Raw genomic sequence first — 19,164 nt, forward strand, 5'->3', positions numbered from 1 at the left:
AATGGTCAGATGGATAGAGGTCAACAGGGGCTGCGTGTTCCTAGATTTGATCTTTGTTGGGTGGAAGGGTCACAGTTGCTAACACACTGCCCACACTGTGCAAACAAGGGCAAGGGCATGGGTCAGTGAGATGTCCAACTACAGAGATCATTAGAAACAAAGGTGAGCAAACATATCGTTATTGAACAGGAAGGAGAATCAGAGCGATCAAGAGAGGAGTTTCATTTCATTCTTTATATAAATCCAGCCATTGGACTGATTTAGGTGGAGATTATAGCCATCTCATCAAGGTCAAGATTGGGAATCCATCCCTTTGGGATTTAGGACCATACTAGATGCCTATGTCCCAAAGTGAACTAGGAAGAGAATACTTTGAGAACAACCAGACTTACACACATTGTACTATTTTATAATAAAAGACCAAAATCACTAGGATAATCTGATATTTTATTGTAAAGAAAAAAATACAAAAATATCTTTTTTTTTAAAAAAAAAGACAATTTAACAGTCTGAAACATGTGTAGGATTTTATACACACAACGAAGACAGATTTTATTCCAATCTTCTTCCATTGATAACCAGAAGCATTGCTCAAAACTCTCCACAAACCTAGGGGTTGCCAACTCAGGCTGGGTACATTCCTGGATGTTTGGACACATTTCCACCAGTCTATGCCCCACTTTCCCATTATGGGCTGTCTGAGGTGTCCATTCCCATGGTGCCCCAACCTTCCCCAGCTAAGCAGTAGTAAATAACCTTCTTGCTAACCCCTAACTGGACAGCATGTAACCAGGAGCTTTGTAAAGCCATCTGTAATAATCAATGTTTTAAAACATGAATGTTTGAATGCATTGATAGATCTTCCCAAAGTTTTGATCATGTGGTTGCTTGGGTATTAAATTGATAAGACTCCAGGACAATCCAAGAGAGCTGGTGATGCTATACTCATCCCTGACCTATTACTACATCAATCTATTAAGTTATTGCAGATCTTTAAGTAGCAACCTTTCTTCTGTCAAGTCAATTATGCAAGATATCAAAAACTAATGTACAATGTCAGCAGACTCCCCGTATACCTGTCATTCAAAACTCTGCTTATTGGTCATCCTAAATCACACAAGGTTTTATTCACCTACCAGCTCCCTGTGCTCACTGACCTACAATGCCTCTATTTTAAGCGCAACTTGGGTCTTTATAACCCTCAGTCGTCTTTTCTATATATTTCACGACCACACTCTTTACTATCCCTATACCCTTCTACAACATTCCAGATTCCCACATTCCTACAGTTCCGGCCTCTTCAGCCGTCTCAATTTTAATCGGTCCACCAATGGCGAGGATACTTTCAGTTGCTTCGACCGTAGACTCTGGAAATCCCTCCCTAAACCTTTCCACCTCACTGTCCTCCTCAAACATACCCATGTTCCTTAAATTGCTCCTTACAGCGTACCCCTTTGATTGAACTAACCTCCTTACACAGATGCAAAGCACCTTGGAATGCTTAATTACTTAGAAAGGTGCTACGGAAATGCAGGTTGCTGATGGTATTCTTTCTTCAATTAATGGAAGAAATTGAGAGAAAGAAAAGGTTGCCTTCTAAAGCACCAAGTCCCTGAAACCTACTATCTGGGTCACATATGGAAACAACTTCATAACATTGGAAGTTAGATCATTAACACTGTAATCTCTCTGTCCTCACCCATTTTCAAAGAAAACAGTTTATGTGCAACTTAGGCAGAGAAAAATCACTCATTACCTTTCTACAGATCCTTTTCATGGGGGTTGCATGAATTGTCATTGCTCTGCTCATTGATATCTTATGCAATTTCACCTCTCTCTCTCTTTCTCTCTCATTCCTTCCCCAATCCCTCACTCTGCTTCTCCACCTATCGCTTCTTAAAAACCTTTGCTAATTCCATTTTGCCAGCCAATTGTCTACCCTACCCTCCTCCTCCTGATTCATTCTACATACATTTACCTGGGGAAAAACCTTTAGGACATCCAGTTTTAAAACAATATAAAAAGTTATTAGAAATAATTATTGATCATAGTGGTGAAAGAAGTCAGTTTTGCACAACTGCCCTTAAGCTCAGGGTATTCTGAAAGACATTTCCCCACAACCAGAGGGGGTCTGACACTTCAGAAGGGTTTCTTGGAATCGGGACTAGAGGTTATCGCAACACAGAGGAATTAAACAACGTTTTCACAGCATTTCTTACCTCTTCCCTAGAAGCCCAACCTCTCACACCCAACAGTGTTTCAGCTCCAACGCTTGATCCCACATTTCTCTGTTGGTATACTGCGATCATTGGGAGGGGTTGTAATTATAATACAGATCCAACTTAGTGTGAGGGAGTACACCTGACAGACTGGGACCCAACCGAACCCCGTGCAAACTCTCAAAACGCTGACTGGTTAAACCGGGTTGGTCGTCTAGCCCCGGAACACGAGCACACGCTGACAGCCAGACAGTAACACTTGCTCCTCCCACAAATTCCAACACATTCAGCGCCCAGTCCGCACGTTGGAAATACAAGATGATTGATAGAGTGCTCCAGCAAGGTGAATGCTTGGTTCACATGGAGATGAGGGAGAGAGGGTTGAGCTCATTCAGCTACAGCCCGTGCCCCTTTACACAGAACACCCCTCCACCCACCCTCTCCTGCGGTCACATCACTCACTGGGTCTGCTACAGGCAGTAGTCACGCAAAACCTTTCGATGAGATGTTAAGTTCAGTAGAAACGAGCAAACAAAGGGAGACAGCAAAACAGTTCCACGAGAGGCAGAAAGGTAGCTGTGGATCCCAATCTGACTCTCACCATCGCCGCTGAAGTCAGAGGACGCTCTCCCTGGACACAGGATGGTCTTGTTCCTCTGCAGACAGCAATATCCCGAGTTTGCTTTCAAGGTGCCCAGGAACTATCCCAAGGCCCTTTAACCGGTTTTAAAATCTCACTTTTCTCTTTTTTTTTAAAAAAAGCTTTCTGTTGCATGCTGCAGTGAATTCTTCAACAGGTCATACATCGCGGCCGCATGTCTGATCTCGGAGGATGAGGATCAATCTGAAGAGACAAAACAAACAAGAACAGAAATGAGAGTAGGCTCCAGAGAATTTGCAACATTTAGAAACAAGAAGTAGGCTATCAAGAACATTAAATAAAAAGAACACTGGACTTCATTCACACAGAGACAGAATTGAAAAATAGGGGAGATTATAGTTAACTTGTATGGAATTGTGGTTGCATTTGGGATGAAGACAATTATGGTGTCCAGAAGACAGTAGCACTGGGAAAGGTTCAACAAGGATTTACTAGAATGATATTGGACTGAAGAGTTCATAAATAGCAGCAGGAATTAAAAGCTGGGATTCTATTTCACTAAAAAGATTGAGGTGTGATCTGATGGTGAAATTTAAGATTGTGTCAGTGCATTGTTGGGGAAGATTTACAGAAGATATTTGTACAGACCTTGGGACAATAAACATAAAATCGTCATTAACAAATTCAACAGGGAATTCAGGGGATACAGCTTTACAGAGAGCAGGGAGAATGGGGTTGAGTTGAATAACAGATACATTGAACGGGGAAGTTGGACAATTGAAACAGAAGGAAATAAAAAGAAAGGGGGAGTTGAAGGAGGTCAAGAGGATGCTCATGTACAGTACAAAACAGAATGGCCTGTTTCTGGGTTGTAAGGTGTTTTAAAGGCTACATGTGCACAACCTTACCTCAGAGTAAATGGGTGGGGGTCGAAAGCGGAACTCCTGTACATAGGCAAAGAAAGGACGCTCTAGCACTTGATCGAGGGCTTCTTCATCCTCTGGGAGGGATAGTGCTTGGTCAGTCCGCTCAGCTTGTTCCTCAGAAACCACCTCCAAATAATCAGGGGGTGCTGAAATACAATGAAACCAACATTAGGATATACGTAGAAAGTCATGATGGTAATTAACAAAAGGTAAAACTTGGTAAATGTTTAAAGACAATGCCCTCTCAGTCTGACACCAAGAGATGCGCAATGCAGTGTTATGGAAGTTAGGAGTGACAGCTTGTAGGTGATATGGGGGGCAGCTGCTGATTTAGAGTAGCCCCCACTCGCTGCCCCCAGACCAGAACCCCACTTGGTTTGATTATTGCTGATTTGGTTCCATAATCTCCAACCCAGCGAAAATCCAGCAACCTCAATTCTGTCATTTTCAACTTCATCCTGGCCACCACAGGTTTTTTTTCTGGGAGGGAGGGGAATGCTTCCTGACATCACCAACCCCCCACCCCCAAATAGCTTGGCTAGTATTTTAAAGTTCTGTCTCTTCACTCAGCCTGACCCCCACCTTGTTCTGGTCTAGCCCCCACCAGCTGAGGGAACTGGTTCTCAGTTTCGCAGTCTACCCTATCTTCTCCTTTAATGACCCGAAGATAACTCCATTCGATGAACCCATTCAATGCTGAAGGACATGGCCTGGTTGAGTACAGCTCAGATACTCAAGATGTTTGACACCATCCAGGTCAAAGGCACCCACTTCATTGGCACCACATTTACATCTTCAAACACCTGATCCCTCCACCTCCATCGCTCTGGAGCGGCAGCAATGCGTACTCTACAAAATACACACCCTTCAACAGCACTTTCCAACCCACGACCACTTCCATCGGGAAGGATAAGGGCAGCAGATACATGGGAATACCACCCCCTGCAAGTTCCCCTCCGAGCCTCTCACCTTCTTGACTTGAAAATATTACTGCAGTTCCTTCAATGTCGCTGGGTCAAAATCTTGGAAGTCCCTCCCTAAAGGCATTGTGCGTCAACTCTCAGCACACAGACTGCAGCTCACCCCCACCTTCTCAAGGGGCAACTAGGAATGGGCAATAAAGGCTGGCCCAGCCAGAGATGCCCACATCCCATCATCACTGGATCAACATCCTGGAATTCCCTCCCCAATGGCATTGTGGGTCTACCTACAGCACACGGCTCAGGAAGACAGCTCTCGCCACCACCTTCAAGGGCAATTAGGGATGGCTTAGCCAGAAATGGCCACGTGTTGTGAAGGGATAAATTTAAAATCAAAATTGCAAGCCTCATCAATGCAACCATAAAACACACAGGAAACAATGGGCCAGGGTTATACACCCAGAGTCTTACTGCTATGGGCCTGGTACAGACAGACAGAGGGGGGTGGCAGTGGGAGGGATTGCTTACGTTCTGGTCTCTCGGGGATGCTGAGACGTAGCCAGTCTATCTCCATACTGTACTGACTTCCAACGCTGGACGAACGGCTGCCAAATGGATGGAGGGGAATTGTGCCAATGACGAGGGGCAACTCCAAGGACAGTTTCGATGTTCCCGGGATCTCAACATAAACCTAAAAAGTTCCAAAAAACAACAAGTTGTCCACTTAGAAAATGCTTCGGTCAAGAAAGGATTCTTAGGCTACCATCTGCATGCAACCTTCCTCATTCTCTTGTGCTTTCATTTACTCCCACCACCATTTCCCCATTGTCTCTCTCTCTCTCACATGTTCTCCCTGCACTTTCCACCGTCTCTTTGACTTGCCCCCCACTACCCTGCCCCCATCCCATCCCCCAATACCCTCAGCCGTGACCCTGCCCTACCCTCAACACCCCCCCCTCCCCCACCAAGACGGCAGCGGCTAACCTGTGGGTCAACTTACCCGGAGGATGTATTCCACCCGAATCACGCGGCACTGCAGGAGCGAGGGTGACACAGGGGGAATCTTCAGGGGGCGGCCGTGCCATGACCCCCTCTTTCTGGGGGCCACACCCTCGCCTTGCAACGTTGCCACCACCGCCCTCTTCTGCTTCATCGTGCCCCGAGCGATGAACGTCTGTATTTGGATGATGGCCGCTTTAGGGGTCACTGTGCGGGAACAGCAGTTATCAACTTCAGCGAAGATGGGGATCACTTCTCCTGAAGAGACAAGAGGAGGGGGGGGGTTACAGTCACAAAGCACCAGTCCTACACGGTTTTAACCCAGCTCAGTGTAACACTGGCCCCACTGGTAGAGCACCATGCTCTGTCACTCCAGTGTGCAACATTGAATTGATGATACAAACCAGCATTGCCCCCAATCCCCACTGGTCTCCTGAGGGGGTGGCTGAGGCTAAAATTGTTGCTCTTCAAACTCATCACTGCACCTTTCCATTTTTATTAAAACCAGTTCCACAGCACGGTGGACACTGTAGCAGGATGTTCAGTATCTCAAACATTCCATCAGACCAAGGCTGACATGTATCTAAATCCTGTTAAACTGCCGCTGCTCCATAACCTTGATACTATCACACAACGATCATCTCAAGTCTGTCTCGAAAGCTCACAGTATCCACTGCTGAATGAGTTGCCAACAAATTGAAGACGAGACCCCTTTAACTTAAACTCACCCACCCCCCCGTCCCCCTATCAACTGCAGAAAATGGTTTCCTGCATCAAATCAATACAAAGTCCTTTGTTATTTTAAACATCTCGTTATTAAACTCTGAAACCATTCGGCTAAATCAGAGCTGGATGTAAAAGGTCAAAGGCAACTATTTTGGAATAAAGTAGGCAGCTCCTTCCTAGTGCTCTGGCCACTATTTATCTTTGAAACAAAAATCATTGAGAATTCATTGAGATTACAATCTGTATGTGGTCTCTTGGTTTGTCCAAATCCAAATTTGATGCGGTGCTCCCTGCATTACAATACTGACCACACTTCAAAACCACCTAATCAACTGAGACTTGCCCAAGGTCAGGAAAGGTACGATATAAAATACGGTCTTTTATTGAGCGAGGATGCTTATGAAAATCCTGTTACCTGGTGTGTAGCCTTTCCGGTCAATCTTTGCGGTCAGTGACACATGACCTAAGTTACAGTACCAGACCCGAGCCAACTTCTCCTTTGTGCCAGCTTGGGGAGCCTAGTGGGAGGAAAAGGTAAGAACCTTAAGGAATAGGAAATACAACAAGGTAACTCTGTCTGTAAATTCAGACTGTGAACCAAACCCATTGGTCACTCAAGGGAAGTATGTGTCTAACAACTTATTTAACCCTTTTAGCCCAGAATATCTATCTTTTTATTTCATTCATGGGATGTGGGCATTGCTGGTCAGACCAGCATTTACTGCTCATCCCAAATAGCCCTGCAGGTGGTGGTGACAGGGATGCCCACAATGTCCGAAGGGAGGGAATTCCAGGATCTTGACACTGAAGAAATGGCAATCGATTTCCAAGTCTGGATGGCAAGTGGTTTGGAGGGGAATTTGGAGGTGATGGTTTCCCCATGTATCTGTTGCCCTTGTCATGGGGGATGGAAGTGGTCATGGGGTCAGAAGGTGCTGCAGGAGGACCCTGGGTGAGTCAGAGTGATTTGGGAAAATCCGTGATGTATCCACTCCAGAAGGAAGGGTATTGTCTTGCGTGGTGCATGGGGCAGAATCTCCCTTTCCAGAATTGGGCCAGTTAGCTTTCATTACTTCACTGGGATCTCAGCAACATGCAGAGACTTCTTTCCTACCCTCCCTTGCAGTAGGAAGGATGGTCATCATGAGCTGTCCATCACTGATAGGTTACTCCAAATGGAGTATATACTGACCTCTAACTAACATCACTTCCTTCCCCTTTTGTATTCCTTGGGATAAGGACAAGATAGGCGCAGTGAGCTGGACTCCCAATCTCCAATGGTGATGGTACTCTTACCAGTAATGATGGTGTGTTGATGTCGATGGGCTCAATAACTGTGAATTCCCGCTTGATTTTCTTCACGGTGGCCCAAGGACGGTGAAGTTTGACTTTAACCCAGTAGCGTACACTGCCATGCTTCCCCTCAAAGGAAGTCACCAGGTTCCTACACGATGGGAAATAACAAAAGCTGCACGTTAGCACCAGCTGAAGGATTACAAACAGAAACCCTTTCTCCTGAGCAGTGCTTGCTTCTTACAATGGGTACGTCAACTTTTTTGCATGCTGCTCCTGCTACAGTTCACATTTCTACTCATCCTCACCATCACTGCATCGGAGAGCCATAGATAGTTAGAGTTTTTACAGCACGGAAAGATGCCCTTCAGCCCATCACACCCACGCTGGTCATTAAACATCCCCTCCGCTCTAATCTCATTTTCCAGCATTTTTGTAAGCCACTTTCTGTTTTCTCTTGAGGATCCATACAACTCACTTCCACCATCAATCCACAAGTTTGAAAACCCACTGTAGGACCAAGTCAAATTTGAACAGCTAATTTTGGACTCAACTCAGATTTTTTTCTGAACAACGTTTGAACTTATTGTGGGCTTTTAGTGTCGTCAAATCACACTTTATTAACCCAGAAATCAGTAATGAAATCTGATAGGATCCAATGAATGGAACAAGACAAGGTTCCATCCTAGACCTTCTTGGAAAAGGCTTTAATCTACATTAGCAACTCCAGGTCAGGGATCTATAGACAGGCTCTACAAAGAAGCAATTGTCCCAAGATATATACTCTCTACATGTGTGAGGAATCAAGGTACTTACTCTTCAGGGAGTTGGAAGCTGAAGGGAAACTCATGGCGACCAGCAGGGAGAAGGGTGATGTCCCCGTTATCTGAAAAGGAAGAGACAGTCCATCAAAAACAATGGTTCACACGCCTCCATATCACCACCTGGTTAGTTGGTTTGAGCGCTTGTGGAATAAGGCTACTGATGAAAGACAGCTTGAAAAATAACCAAAAGGGCACATCTCACACTATTACACAGACTAACTGAGCTGAAACCACCCTGTCAAAGGGGGGGGGGGGGAAAGAGAGATAGACATACAAATTCACACTCATGAGTAAACTTCTCCCCTCACAAAGGTTGTGGGCTCAAACAACCCCAGTGCAGAACAGTGGGAATGCTGCGCTGCTGAAGCTGGTTTTGTTTGGATGAAATATAAGCAGAGGTCACTTCCCTACTTTGAGATGGATGGAAAAGATCCCATGGAACTTTCTGGAAGAACCATTGAGAGATTTTCTCCAGCATCCTAACCAATATTTGACACCAATCACCAATACAGAATGGCAGATCTTTAGCACATTGCTGTTTGCAGAGCTTGCTGTGAGCTAATTGGTAGCTGCACTTCCTGCATGACAACAGGGACTTCAGGGAACTGTTTTACTGGTTATGAAACATTTGAGGAGGTTGTGAAACAGCTATATGTCCCAGAGTCTCAAATGGAACCCACTACTTCAAATAGATGCTTTTGTCCAAATATCATCACCAAGGGAGGAAATGAGAATACACATGGCCTTATGTAACTAGGTAAAACCGCCAGCTGCCCAACTTAATAGAAATTTAATCTGATCACTGAATTATATAAAAACATATACCATCACTGTGTGGCCTAACCACTGCCCCAACCCACCTATTCTCCCCTGCTGCTCAAACCCTATCCCATCTTTCCCAGTTGGAATAGTGGGGATTTTGGGAAAGAAACATGCCTGTTCACAGTGATGGAATTTGATTGCACCAACAATTTCCATTCAAATTAACAACAGAGCTGATGCAATTAGTAGAAATTTTTGAACTCCAACCAAGCCAGGTGCCAACTTTTCAAACCTCCTCTTCAAAGCTCAATCCACACCTTACATGAGAAATACTGTAATAAGGTGGGTCCCACCAGTAATGGGTCAATCACTATTTTGTTTCTCTTCTAGTAAGACCTTAAGACGGTCTCCTTGGTGGGTTGGTTAACCACCCACATCCCGCAGGGTTTGAAGGTCATTGGTGTGACAGTAATTAGTGCTGGACTGTAGTGGACCAAGCAATTGCTGGGAATAGCCAATGGGCTGCTTCTCAAATGTCAAAGACACAAACAAGCAAGAAGTTGGTTTCAAATCACACAAGGTGTTTATCACCTTCAATCAAGGAAACAGGTGAAGGATACCATGCTATAAAAGGAGCTTTATGGAAGGTGATGGGAATCAAGGAGCAGTAGTTAGGCAACTTCCGCAGTTTGGGTTCTAGAAGCCTGAACATGGACCAAAGGAAGAAATGAATTTAACCATGGCTGGAATTAATAAAAATGTTGGCTTCAACATCGAAGAGTGTTTCGGAGAGAAGATAAAGGGGTGAAATTGCTTTGAGGAGCATCGAGGGTTCCTTGACAGCATGTAAACTGGGATTGTAGTTTTAACCTTGCTACTCTGAGGCATCAAAGTTAGTGATCCTGCTGTCGTTCAGTGTGTTGTAGATGATGGGTAAGTGAGGTTACCTCCAGTGGGAGTGAGAGAAGAGGCAGAACGTGAAAATTGCTCAGGAGTAATGAAAGGAAGACTACATGATAAAGACGACTGTAAATCTAGAACTCTTTCCCCCCAACAAAACACTGGTGAAGCTAGTGGTCAATGAAAAGTTTCAGAATTGATGGGTTTTACTGAGCAAGTTTGCCAAGATTAATGTGACCAAGGTAGATAAATGGAGTCAAGGTACAGACAGACCAGCCATGGTCAAGCTTGAGGGGCTGAATGGCCATCTTCTGTTTCTATGTAGTGCTCAGGATTAAGTTAATAGATTACTCATAATCACTACTAACTTCTTCCCCCTTTCATCACAAATCCCCACAACCTGAAGCCAACTGAGTTCCTTCAATCAATCGCCGGGGAAGTGTCTGGTGTCAGAACAGGTGGAACAGCCCCCAGTGGAATTTCCTCCTTCCCATTCAACTCTAGGGTCTGAAGAGTTTCGGGATGCGTGATGCATATGATGTCATCTGTTTGTTTTCACTTTGCTGTGCTCTGTTCCCCCCCCTCCCCCAAAGAGTGAAGCAATGGGAAGGATTCACAGGTTGATTACCAGTCTGGCCAGGAGATGACATCATTGTTTTTGTACCTCTGCATCTTCCCCAGGAGGCCAGTGCGAAACAGCACAAGGATTCTCAGGTTAACATTTGGAGAGACTGCACAGGCACCAGTGGTAACCATCTTTACAGACACCACCTGGATAGGGAGGTTTGCAGCAACAGAGGGGAATGGATTAGCCGCAAGAGTTTTGTGACACGTGTGTGTGTGTGTCCGTGGGCAGGGGAATTGATGTGGGGCAGGTTTTGTGAATTTGTAAGCACTCTGTACGATGGACTGTCCTGGATCAGTAAGATCCTAGTCAAGAAGTTACTTTCTGCAATGGATTGGTTTACCATAGTCTGGACAATGCTGGGGAGAGTGTGGGATGGAGGGGACAGGTCAGTTACTATCAACACCAACCACAATGCAGAAGAGAAAGTGTTAAATCACAGACCTACTGTATGATAAAATCAGCTGAGGCAAGGGACAAACAAAATAAGTTTTAAAATATATTGCCCTTCAGAGTTTACACAATGACTAATTGTGAAACTGATATTAAAAACAAAACCTGGGCAGCCAGAGACATGTCCTTACATGTTGCTCAATATATACAGACAAACAGTTCACTTTCCTCATCATCCAGATTACCCCAACCTACAGATCATTGGAGCCAAGGATGATGGTCTAGTTTCTATCTAAATTCATGGGTTAGTTTATCAGTTTCTTTAATCTATAAAGCAAACTGGACAAAACAGAGAAAATGATAATTATCATGTTATAAATGTGTTATTTTGTAGGCTAGTAAACAGATTTGAAACAATTAAGCTAATGTTACAATTAATTGCCACAATGTCCTTATGGGTTGGGCCAATGACAGTCCATAATCATTACCTTTATATTTGTGCATGTATGTGCCTACAAGTGAGTCTGTAGTTTTCTCTTTCCCAGTTGCTCACTCAGCGCTTTCTGCTGAACTGAAACAGGGTGAAATATGAAATGCTGACACTTTCCTTTACCTGCTATTATGGTGTGACCAGCTGAATGTTTCCAGTTTCTCCTCTTGTCTTGTTCCCCTTTCCTCCCCCTCGCAACAGGTTAACAAGAAAATAATGCTATGGAGAAACTTGAGGGAAATAAACCTCACTCTGGGTTCCTAAATTTTAGTTTGAGTGGACTCAAAACAATAAAGTTAAAAACAATGACTGCAGATGCTGAAAATCAGATTCTGGATTAGTGGTGCTGGAAGAGCACAGCAGTTCAGGCAGCATCCAAGTAGCTTCGAAATCGATGTTTCGGAATTTCGAAGCTACTTGGATGCTGCCTGAACTGCTGTGCTCTTCCAGCACCACTAATCCAGAATCAAAACAATGAATTTTGGTTTAGATTAGAGTGGTGCTGGAAAAGCACAGCAGGTCAGGCAGCATCCGAGGAATAGGACAATCGACGTTTCGGGCCTGCACCAGCACCACTCTAATCTAAACTCTGGTTTCCAGCATCTGCAGTCCTCACTTTTGCCTAGTTGCTTAAAACAATGAGTTAACATTTCAAGGTCAACAGCAGAGAAATACATGTCATGGGTATTTCATTATATTTCTTTTATTGAGTCATACCACATAGAAATAAACCTTCAGTCCAACTAGTCCATCCTGACCACTTTCCCAAAGTGAACCAGTACCACCTGCCTGCTTGTGGCCCATATCCCTTTAAACTTTTCCTATTCATGTACTTATCAAAACGTCTTTTAACTGTACCTACACCCACCACTTCCTCTGGTAGTTTCACATACTAACCACACACTGTAAAAAAAAGGTCCTTGTCCTTTTTAAATCTTCTTCCTCTCACCTTAAAAATATGCTGCCTGGTTTTGCACTCCGCCATTTTACTTAAAAGATCTTTGACAGCTCCTTAAACGTACAATTTGCACTCCTTTAGTTATTTATACTGCTCACCTCTCTGTTCAACTGTGGATAAGTGCTGAGCTCTGACGAGAGGAACCCAGAGTTACTGGAAAAGGGCAGGAAAACGGGCACAAAGAGTATCTGGTCAGCAGTGATCCTATTAAATGGGTTTTATAAGCAAGTGCAAGGACAGTGAAACAAATGCAGCTGAAACAGGACCAGCTAAAATGTTGTTGCTGCAGATTTTACAGGCAATGTTTGACTAACAGTGCTAAGCAAAGTGACTGGCCTTAGTATATAAAAAAATGTTTAAACAATAAAAAATCCACCCCCACTCCATTCCAGCAAGAGTCCAGTGAAGAAACAGAAAATCTGCACAAATCAGGCTCCCAGTGAAATTCTGAGAATCAGCATTTCATAATCACCACAATTCAGTTTCCCCAATTACAGACACTGGGCAATAAATGTCCCAGTGAAGGAACATACAATGAATAACCTACGGTTGCGTGACAAAACACATACACCATCTTTAAAAGGACAGTTTCACAATCTAGTCAAAATGAAACTAAACTTACTTTCTGATTTCAGAGAAAGTTTTATTTAACTGCACTACACTATAGCCAGAACTCCCAGGAGTCAGAAGCTCAATGTCAGGGGACCATTGTACTGCTCTGACAATGAAACAATAAGTACAGGTTAGCCATCACTACCCTGGTTTCCAGAGGATCGTCTGAACCCTCATTATGTCAACTGTCCCAGACATTGCCTCTAAACTTCAGATCATGGAAAGGAACAGTACTACAGTAGACCATTCGGCCAATCGTGCTTGGAGAGACTCTTTGAAAACAGCTTCGAATCAGAGCCAGTTCTAATCACTCCCACTCTCAAAAGCAGGGTGTCAGTTCACATGGGGCAATGGGGTACTCACCTAGTTGGAGCAGGTTCATCCTCTTGTTGTAATATTCCACTTGATCGCTGTAGTTCTGGGTGTAAGCAGTGCTAGAGCCAGCACTCCTCGACTCAGTCCAATGCACTTTCGCACAGCCCTCTGCGTGCAGCTTGAGGGATTGGATCTTCATTGCTGCAGTCAGCTCCAGGATAACTTTGCCGGACACCTCATCCCCAGTGCTATAAACTGGCACCGAGCTGGGGTCTGGGTTGTCCAGCACCATTGAAAACCTCTTCATCTTATCCAAAATCATCTTTTATTTTCCTCCTCTTTTGCAACTGAAGTCTTTTGCACTCGGAAAACAACTCATACAACAAAGAGCAGCCTTTGCACTTCAGCTGCTGTGCGCCTGCCCCTTTAAATAGGCAGCCGAGTCCCTGGAGAGGGCGGGGAAGGCTGACTGGCAGGTGCGCCGGCCAATGGCTAGGGAAGCCGTCCACGCCACCGACCAATGGCTGCAAGGCTTGTGGGCGGGCGCTGGCCTTTGATTGACAGCCCTGGTCCCCAGGCCCCGCCCCCGGGCGCGGCGCTCTTGCTTGTTTTTCTCAAAGTGAAGCGAAAGCCGGGGGGGTACGGGGACCCAGTTCGAGTTCGAGCATCGCTGCAAAGGCATAAATCTCTCCGCCGATTGGAAGGAAAACATCACGAGAGATTCCAGGCAGCAGGAAAACAACAAGGAGCCGTTCAAATAAAAAAAAACCGTGCCCCAAAGCCAAATAAACAACTTCGAGGAAAAGTTTGCAAACTTTTGGACGAGTTCAAACCCTTTTTGCTCCTTTTGTCAACTTCAAACACAAAGCTCCCTAAAAATAAATCTTATTTCAAACATATTGAAATAATTTATCTCGTGGCTTCAACTCAATGTCAATGTTATTTGAAAGGCAGGAGCAAATGTTTTTCAACTAATATTTTTGTTTGCAAGTTGTCTATTCTTGATGTTAAAAGCATCAACAAGTCAGGTTACGCAACCTTTTAAAAAATATATACAAAACCCTGCAAGTTTTGCATTTCTATATCTGCCAAGTTTCTCCGGAGCTGATTTCTCTGCTCCTCGGTCGGATCGAATTTTCAAAAATAAAGTCAGAACAAGACATTTACAAAACAGCTTTATTAAAATTAAATGTTCCAAATGAACTTTCAAATGTCAGCGTTTCAAGTCACTAGAATCAGGAAAAAAAGGGATAAAAATAAGTTTTCTCCCAGTGATCTTTAGAATTCTGAAATGTGTCTTCAGAATGTTTCTCAGAGACACAATGGGGATCAGTGAGGAGGAGAGGGGAATTCCATTCCTCAGTAAAGCAGCCAACTTAAACTACACAGAACAGTCCCAAACGACTGTTGAAAAATTGTGGGATCTTGCTGTGCACACAATGAATGTCCACGTCCGCCTACAGGGAACCCGACGGGACAAAGTGACTGCATTTCAAGATAACTCATTGTAGCTGACGGTTGGGTTCTGGCTGTGGAAGACGGGATCCTAAATAAATTAAAATCTCTGAACTTTCCAAACTCAGGACGAGTGAAAGGTTTTCAGCAGATTAAGCACCGCTGCCATCTGCTGGCGACGGATTGTATATTCCTGAAGTTTTTAAAAACAGAACAATCGATATTTAAAAAGGATTTCTAACAACAACTTGCCTCTAAAAGGCTCATTTTGACAGTTCAAGGCGCTTCACCGGAGCATTCTCAAACAAAGAAAAGCAGGACACTGAACCACATGAAAATATTCCAAAATAAACACCATTAGGTGTAGTCACGATTTGGAGATGCCGGTGTTGGACTGGGGTGTACAAAGTTAAAAATCACACAAGATAATCACTATTAGATGTAGGCTTTTCAGTTGGTTATTCAGCCTGGAGAGTCTGCCTTGATCAAACTCAGTCTTATTTTTCTGCTCTTTCCCTGATTCACTCTGTCTGTGTCTATATCACCCCTATGCAGTAAAGAATTAGAGATTAACGCCCCTCAAAGAATGGTAGAGGAATGAAGGGCTATGGGGATAATGCAGGTAGGAGGAGCTGAGACAATGGATAGGTCAGCCATGATCTTCATGAATGGCAGAGCAGGCTCCATGGGCGAAAAGGTAAAAACAGGGGAGTCAAGTGTTTGGAAAGTGCTGTTAAAGAAGCCTGGATGAATTTCTGCATCTTGTGGATGGTACAGATTACTGCTACTTGTTGTGCCTGCCAGTTGTGGCAGAAGTGAACATTGAAGATGCCAGATCATGTACCTATCAAGGGGTTGCTTTGTCCTGGATGGTGTCAAGCTCCTTCATCGTTAGTGGAACTGCACTCGACCAAGTGGGGAGTATTCCATCACACTCCTGGCTGGTGCTTTGTAACTGGTGTGGACTTGATGGGTTGAATGGCTTGCTTCCACACCATAGGGATTCTATGAATGTCATCATGTCTCTGTTCCCTCTGTGGGCAGTTATGGAGGAGGGAAGGAGCTGTGGACACTCACTTTTCATGTTAAAAAAGTTCCAAATGTCATTCCTAATTGGACAGAGTCTACTTTTAGGACTTTTGCCCTTATTCTGGACTATAAACCTTACAATACAAACTCCTGGCTCCCATCAAGAATCTCTTTGCCTGCCTGCCTGCCTGTTTTCTCTCGCTCTCTCTGGGCCCTGTCTCCACCTATCCACTCTCCTTTCCCCCCATTTCGGTTCCCCCTCCCCCATCCATCTGCATTAATACCATCTTTTCCCATCTACCATCAGTTCAGACAAAGGGTCACCAGACTTGAAACATTAACTTTCTCTCTCCACAGATGCTGCCAGACCTCCTGAGTTTCTTCAGCACTTTGTTTTTGTTTGTTCTTTTACCTTTTGACTAATTATTTTTTGCTGTTTTATTTTTAAAAAAGGAAATTCTGATTTTGTAATTAAGATGTTGCCAGAGAATGGCAATTTTGTACACTTGTCACTGTACTCATGTATTCCTGTACTTGAGTACACATAGCAATTAAATCTAATTCCACTTCTAAATCCAAGCCTGACTGTCACATTAGCGCACCATCCCTCATTTTATCTCAAGTTTAAAGCTGTTCCAGGGTTACTGGAAACAGAAGCTGTGACTGAGTAACATTTATAGGAACTCAGCTGTCGAACTGTAACTGGGATGTTTTGAAAGCAGTGTCAGTCTCAGACATTTACTGCAGTGTGTTTACACAGCAATGCAGCAGTTCATTCTGTTCTTCAGGATCATCATGAGTCAGGAAGCAAACATTCAGAAAGTACACCACAGGGATCAGGTCACTCTACCCATTTGTTAGAGCCTGATGTTTTTGTGTCAAGCCAGACTCCTCCCAGCCTCAGCCTATTCTTCTCCCTCTCCCACACACACGTGTTTCTCCAGCTTATCTTTAACGTATTGATATCATTCACCTGAACCACTCCCTGTGGGACGGTGTTCCATGTTCTCAGCACTCCCCAGCTAAGGTTGAGAGACATTGGAGGTGGAAGTAACATTTGGGATTCTTCGGGGATCTGACAAGGCCAATGCTGAGAGGACGCCTCCCCTCATGGGAGAGTCTAGGACCAGAGAGCATTGTCTCAAAATAAAAGGGCTAGCAATTTAAGGCTGAGATGAGGAGGAATCTATTCTCCCAGAAGGTGGAGAATCTCTGGAATTCTTTGCTGCAGAGAGCTGTGGGGGCAGAGTCCTTGTGGATATTTAAGGCTGAGTTAGAGAGATTCTTGATCAGTCGGGGAATCAAGTCTTATGGGGAAAGAGCAGGAAAGTGGATGTGAGGAATGTCAGATCAGCTACAAAATGATGGAGCAGGTTTGAAGGGCCGAATGGTCTACCGCTGTTCCTATTTCTTATAGTCTTAAGAGAGCTCATCTCCTGAATTTTCAGCTGGATTTATTCTTAGTGACTGTCTTTATTTATGAGACTAAGTTTTAGTCTTGTCTAACTCTTTTGTGATCGGAGAGATCTCTATTGGATTACCTCTGCCTTCCAGAGAAAACAGCCCGAGGCTGTTCAATCTCTCTCGATGAGTCCTGTTACCACTCTAATCAACTGTGTCCCTTCTCCAGTGCCTCTGTCCTTTACGCAATACTGTGACCAGAACTGACCACAGTCCTCTGAATGCAGGAAGGCAGGCAGTCAGGTAGTGCAGGAGTAAGTATAGAATGAAAGATAAACAGAGAAAAGAGAGCGCGAGTGAGGGCAGTGTAGATAGAGCACGAGCGACACCATCTAATATGTAGTCATTCAAAGAGAGACTCCCAAACGAGATTAATCATTGTGCCAATGAATCCGATACCTTCTGGGTGGAGATGTTTTGGTCGGTCCAGTTACAGATTCCTGTTCTAACACCTGTACTTTCTGCACACAACTACAGCCCAGAAACTCGTAAACAAGATTCTTTGCAAGACCCAACAAGCAATAGCAATTATATCAAGTCAGCAGTCTATGTGAATGGTTATTGATTTGATTTATTGTCAAATGTATCCAGGTAAAGTGAAAAGTTTTGTTTTGTATGCAGTACAGGCAGATCACACCGTACAAAGACAGTGCGGAGTGAGGGGCACCAAGTCATTGCTGCAAAGAAGAGAACATTATTTGTAATTTTAACTGAATGGGAAGAAAGGAGTGAGATTAAACTGTGGCAAGACATTGTATAAATTTTCATTGACACCCCTTTTCGATTCTGTTTTATTGGTGAGATAGGTTCCTGTGCTTCTCTGACTTATGTCTCAAACCACTTTCTGTCTAAAAGCAGAAACACTGACTGTGAGGCATCTGCTCACTGCCTCAACACGAGGTACACAGCTTTAACTGGCAGGTTAGATGCCGAATGCCCGGAGCTCACAGTCCGGGACTTAAACGACTCTCGGGTGCAAACTGCGGCACTGCTGCATTGTCAGAGGCACTGCCTTCTGCATTAAAGAATCTACATCTACAACTGGTAGCCATGCTTTCTGAAGCCTGGGCTTTGAAACCACCCCGCTCCCCCAAAGCTCTGCCAACACTCTCCTCCTAATCTTTGGTGACACTTTTCTCTCATGTGAAATTACTCCTTACCTGGCTTAACAACTATTGTTTATACACATTAACTATCTGAAGCTGATTGGGATATTTCAACATCAGACAGTGCACATACATGCGCCTGGAGGCACGGTGGTTGTGGTCTTATTAAGAAATTGACTCCATTTCTAATCAGTGCTCAACCCGTCCTGGGACTGTCTCATGGGATAGTGTAGAGAAAACTTTACTTTCAGTTTAAAAGAGTAGAGAGAGCTTTAATCGGTGCCTAACTCTGTGTTGTCCCTGTCCTGGAACTGTTTGATGGGGGACAGTGCAGAGGGAGCTTTAGTCTGTACTACAGGCTATCCCTGTCCTGGGTGTATTTGATGGGAACAATTGATACTTCACATGTAAATATTGTGTGTTTCTTAGCTCAACATAAGTTTATTAAAAACAGTAAAAGGTTATGAGATTCAGATCAGCTGTGATCTAGCTGGAAGATTTCCTCCTATTCAATTGCTCGGAGCTGGACTGTCAGGGGTGTCGTCTTCTG

At 44.2% G+C, this 19,164-nt stretch overlaps 1 protein-coding gene across 2 annotated transcripts in view; it reads right to left on the reverse strand.

The window, feature by feature from the left end:
- Window positions 1–430: 430 nt before the first annotated feature.
- The window catches only part of arrdc2 (arrestin domain containing 2), a 32,172-nt gene continuing 13,438 nt past the window's right edge, over window positions 431–19,164 (reverse strand). Inside the window, exons 1-8 of one of the 2 annotated variants that reach the window (XM_072594387.1) lie at window positions 13,612–13,987; window positions 8,501–8,570; window positions 7,688–7,835; window positions 6,807–6,909; window positions 5,667–5,923; window positions 5,195–5,357; window positions 3,729–3,892; window positions 431–3,063 (exon numbers count right to left, since the gene is read on the reverse strand). In XM_072594387.1, the coding sequence (XP_072450488.1) occupies window positions 3,010–3,063; window positions 3,729–3,892; window positions 5,195–5,357; window positions 5,667–5,923; window positions 6,807–6,909; window positions 7,688–7,835; window positions 8,501–8,570; window positions 13,612–13,885 (1,233 nt within the window). In that variant the 5' untranslated portion in view covers window positions 13,886–13,987 and the 3' untranslated portion in view covers window positions 431–3,009. Of the gene's footprint in view, window positions 3,064–3,728; window positions 3,893–5,194; window positions 5,358–5,666; window positions 5,924–6,806; window positions 6,910–7,687; window positions 7,836–8,500; window positions 8,571–13,611; window positions 13,988–19,164 lie in introns of those variants that run through there. The other variant, XM_072594388.1, reaches the window with a different exon arrangement.

The sequence above is a fragment of the Chiloscyllium punctatum genome, chromosome 24 (assembly GCF_047496795.1).
Source record: "Chiloscyllium punctatum isolate Juve2018m chromosome 24, sChiPun1.3, whole genome shotgun sequence".
Classification (NCBI taxonomy): Eukaryota; Metazoa; Chordata; class Chondrichthyes; order Orectolobiformes; family Hemiscylliidae; genus Chiloscyllium; species Chiloscyllium punctatum.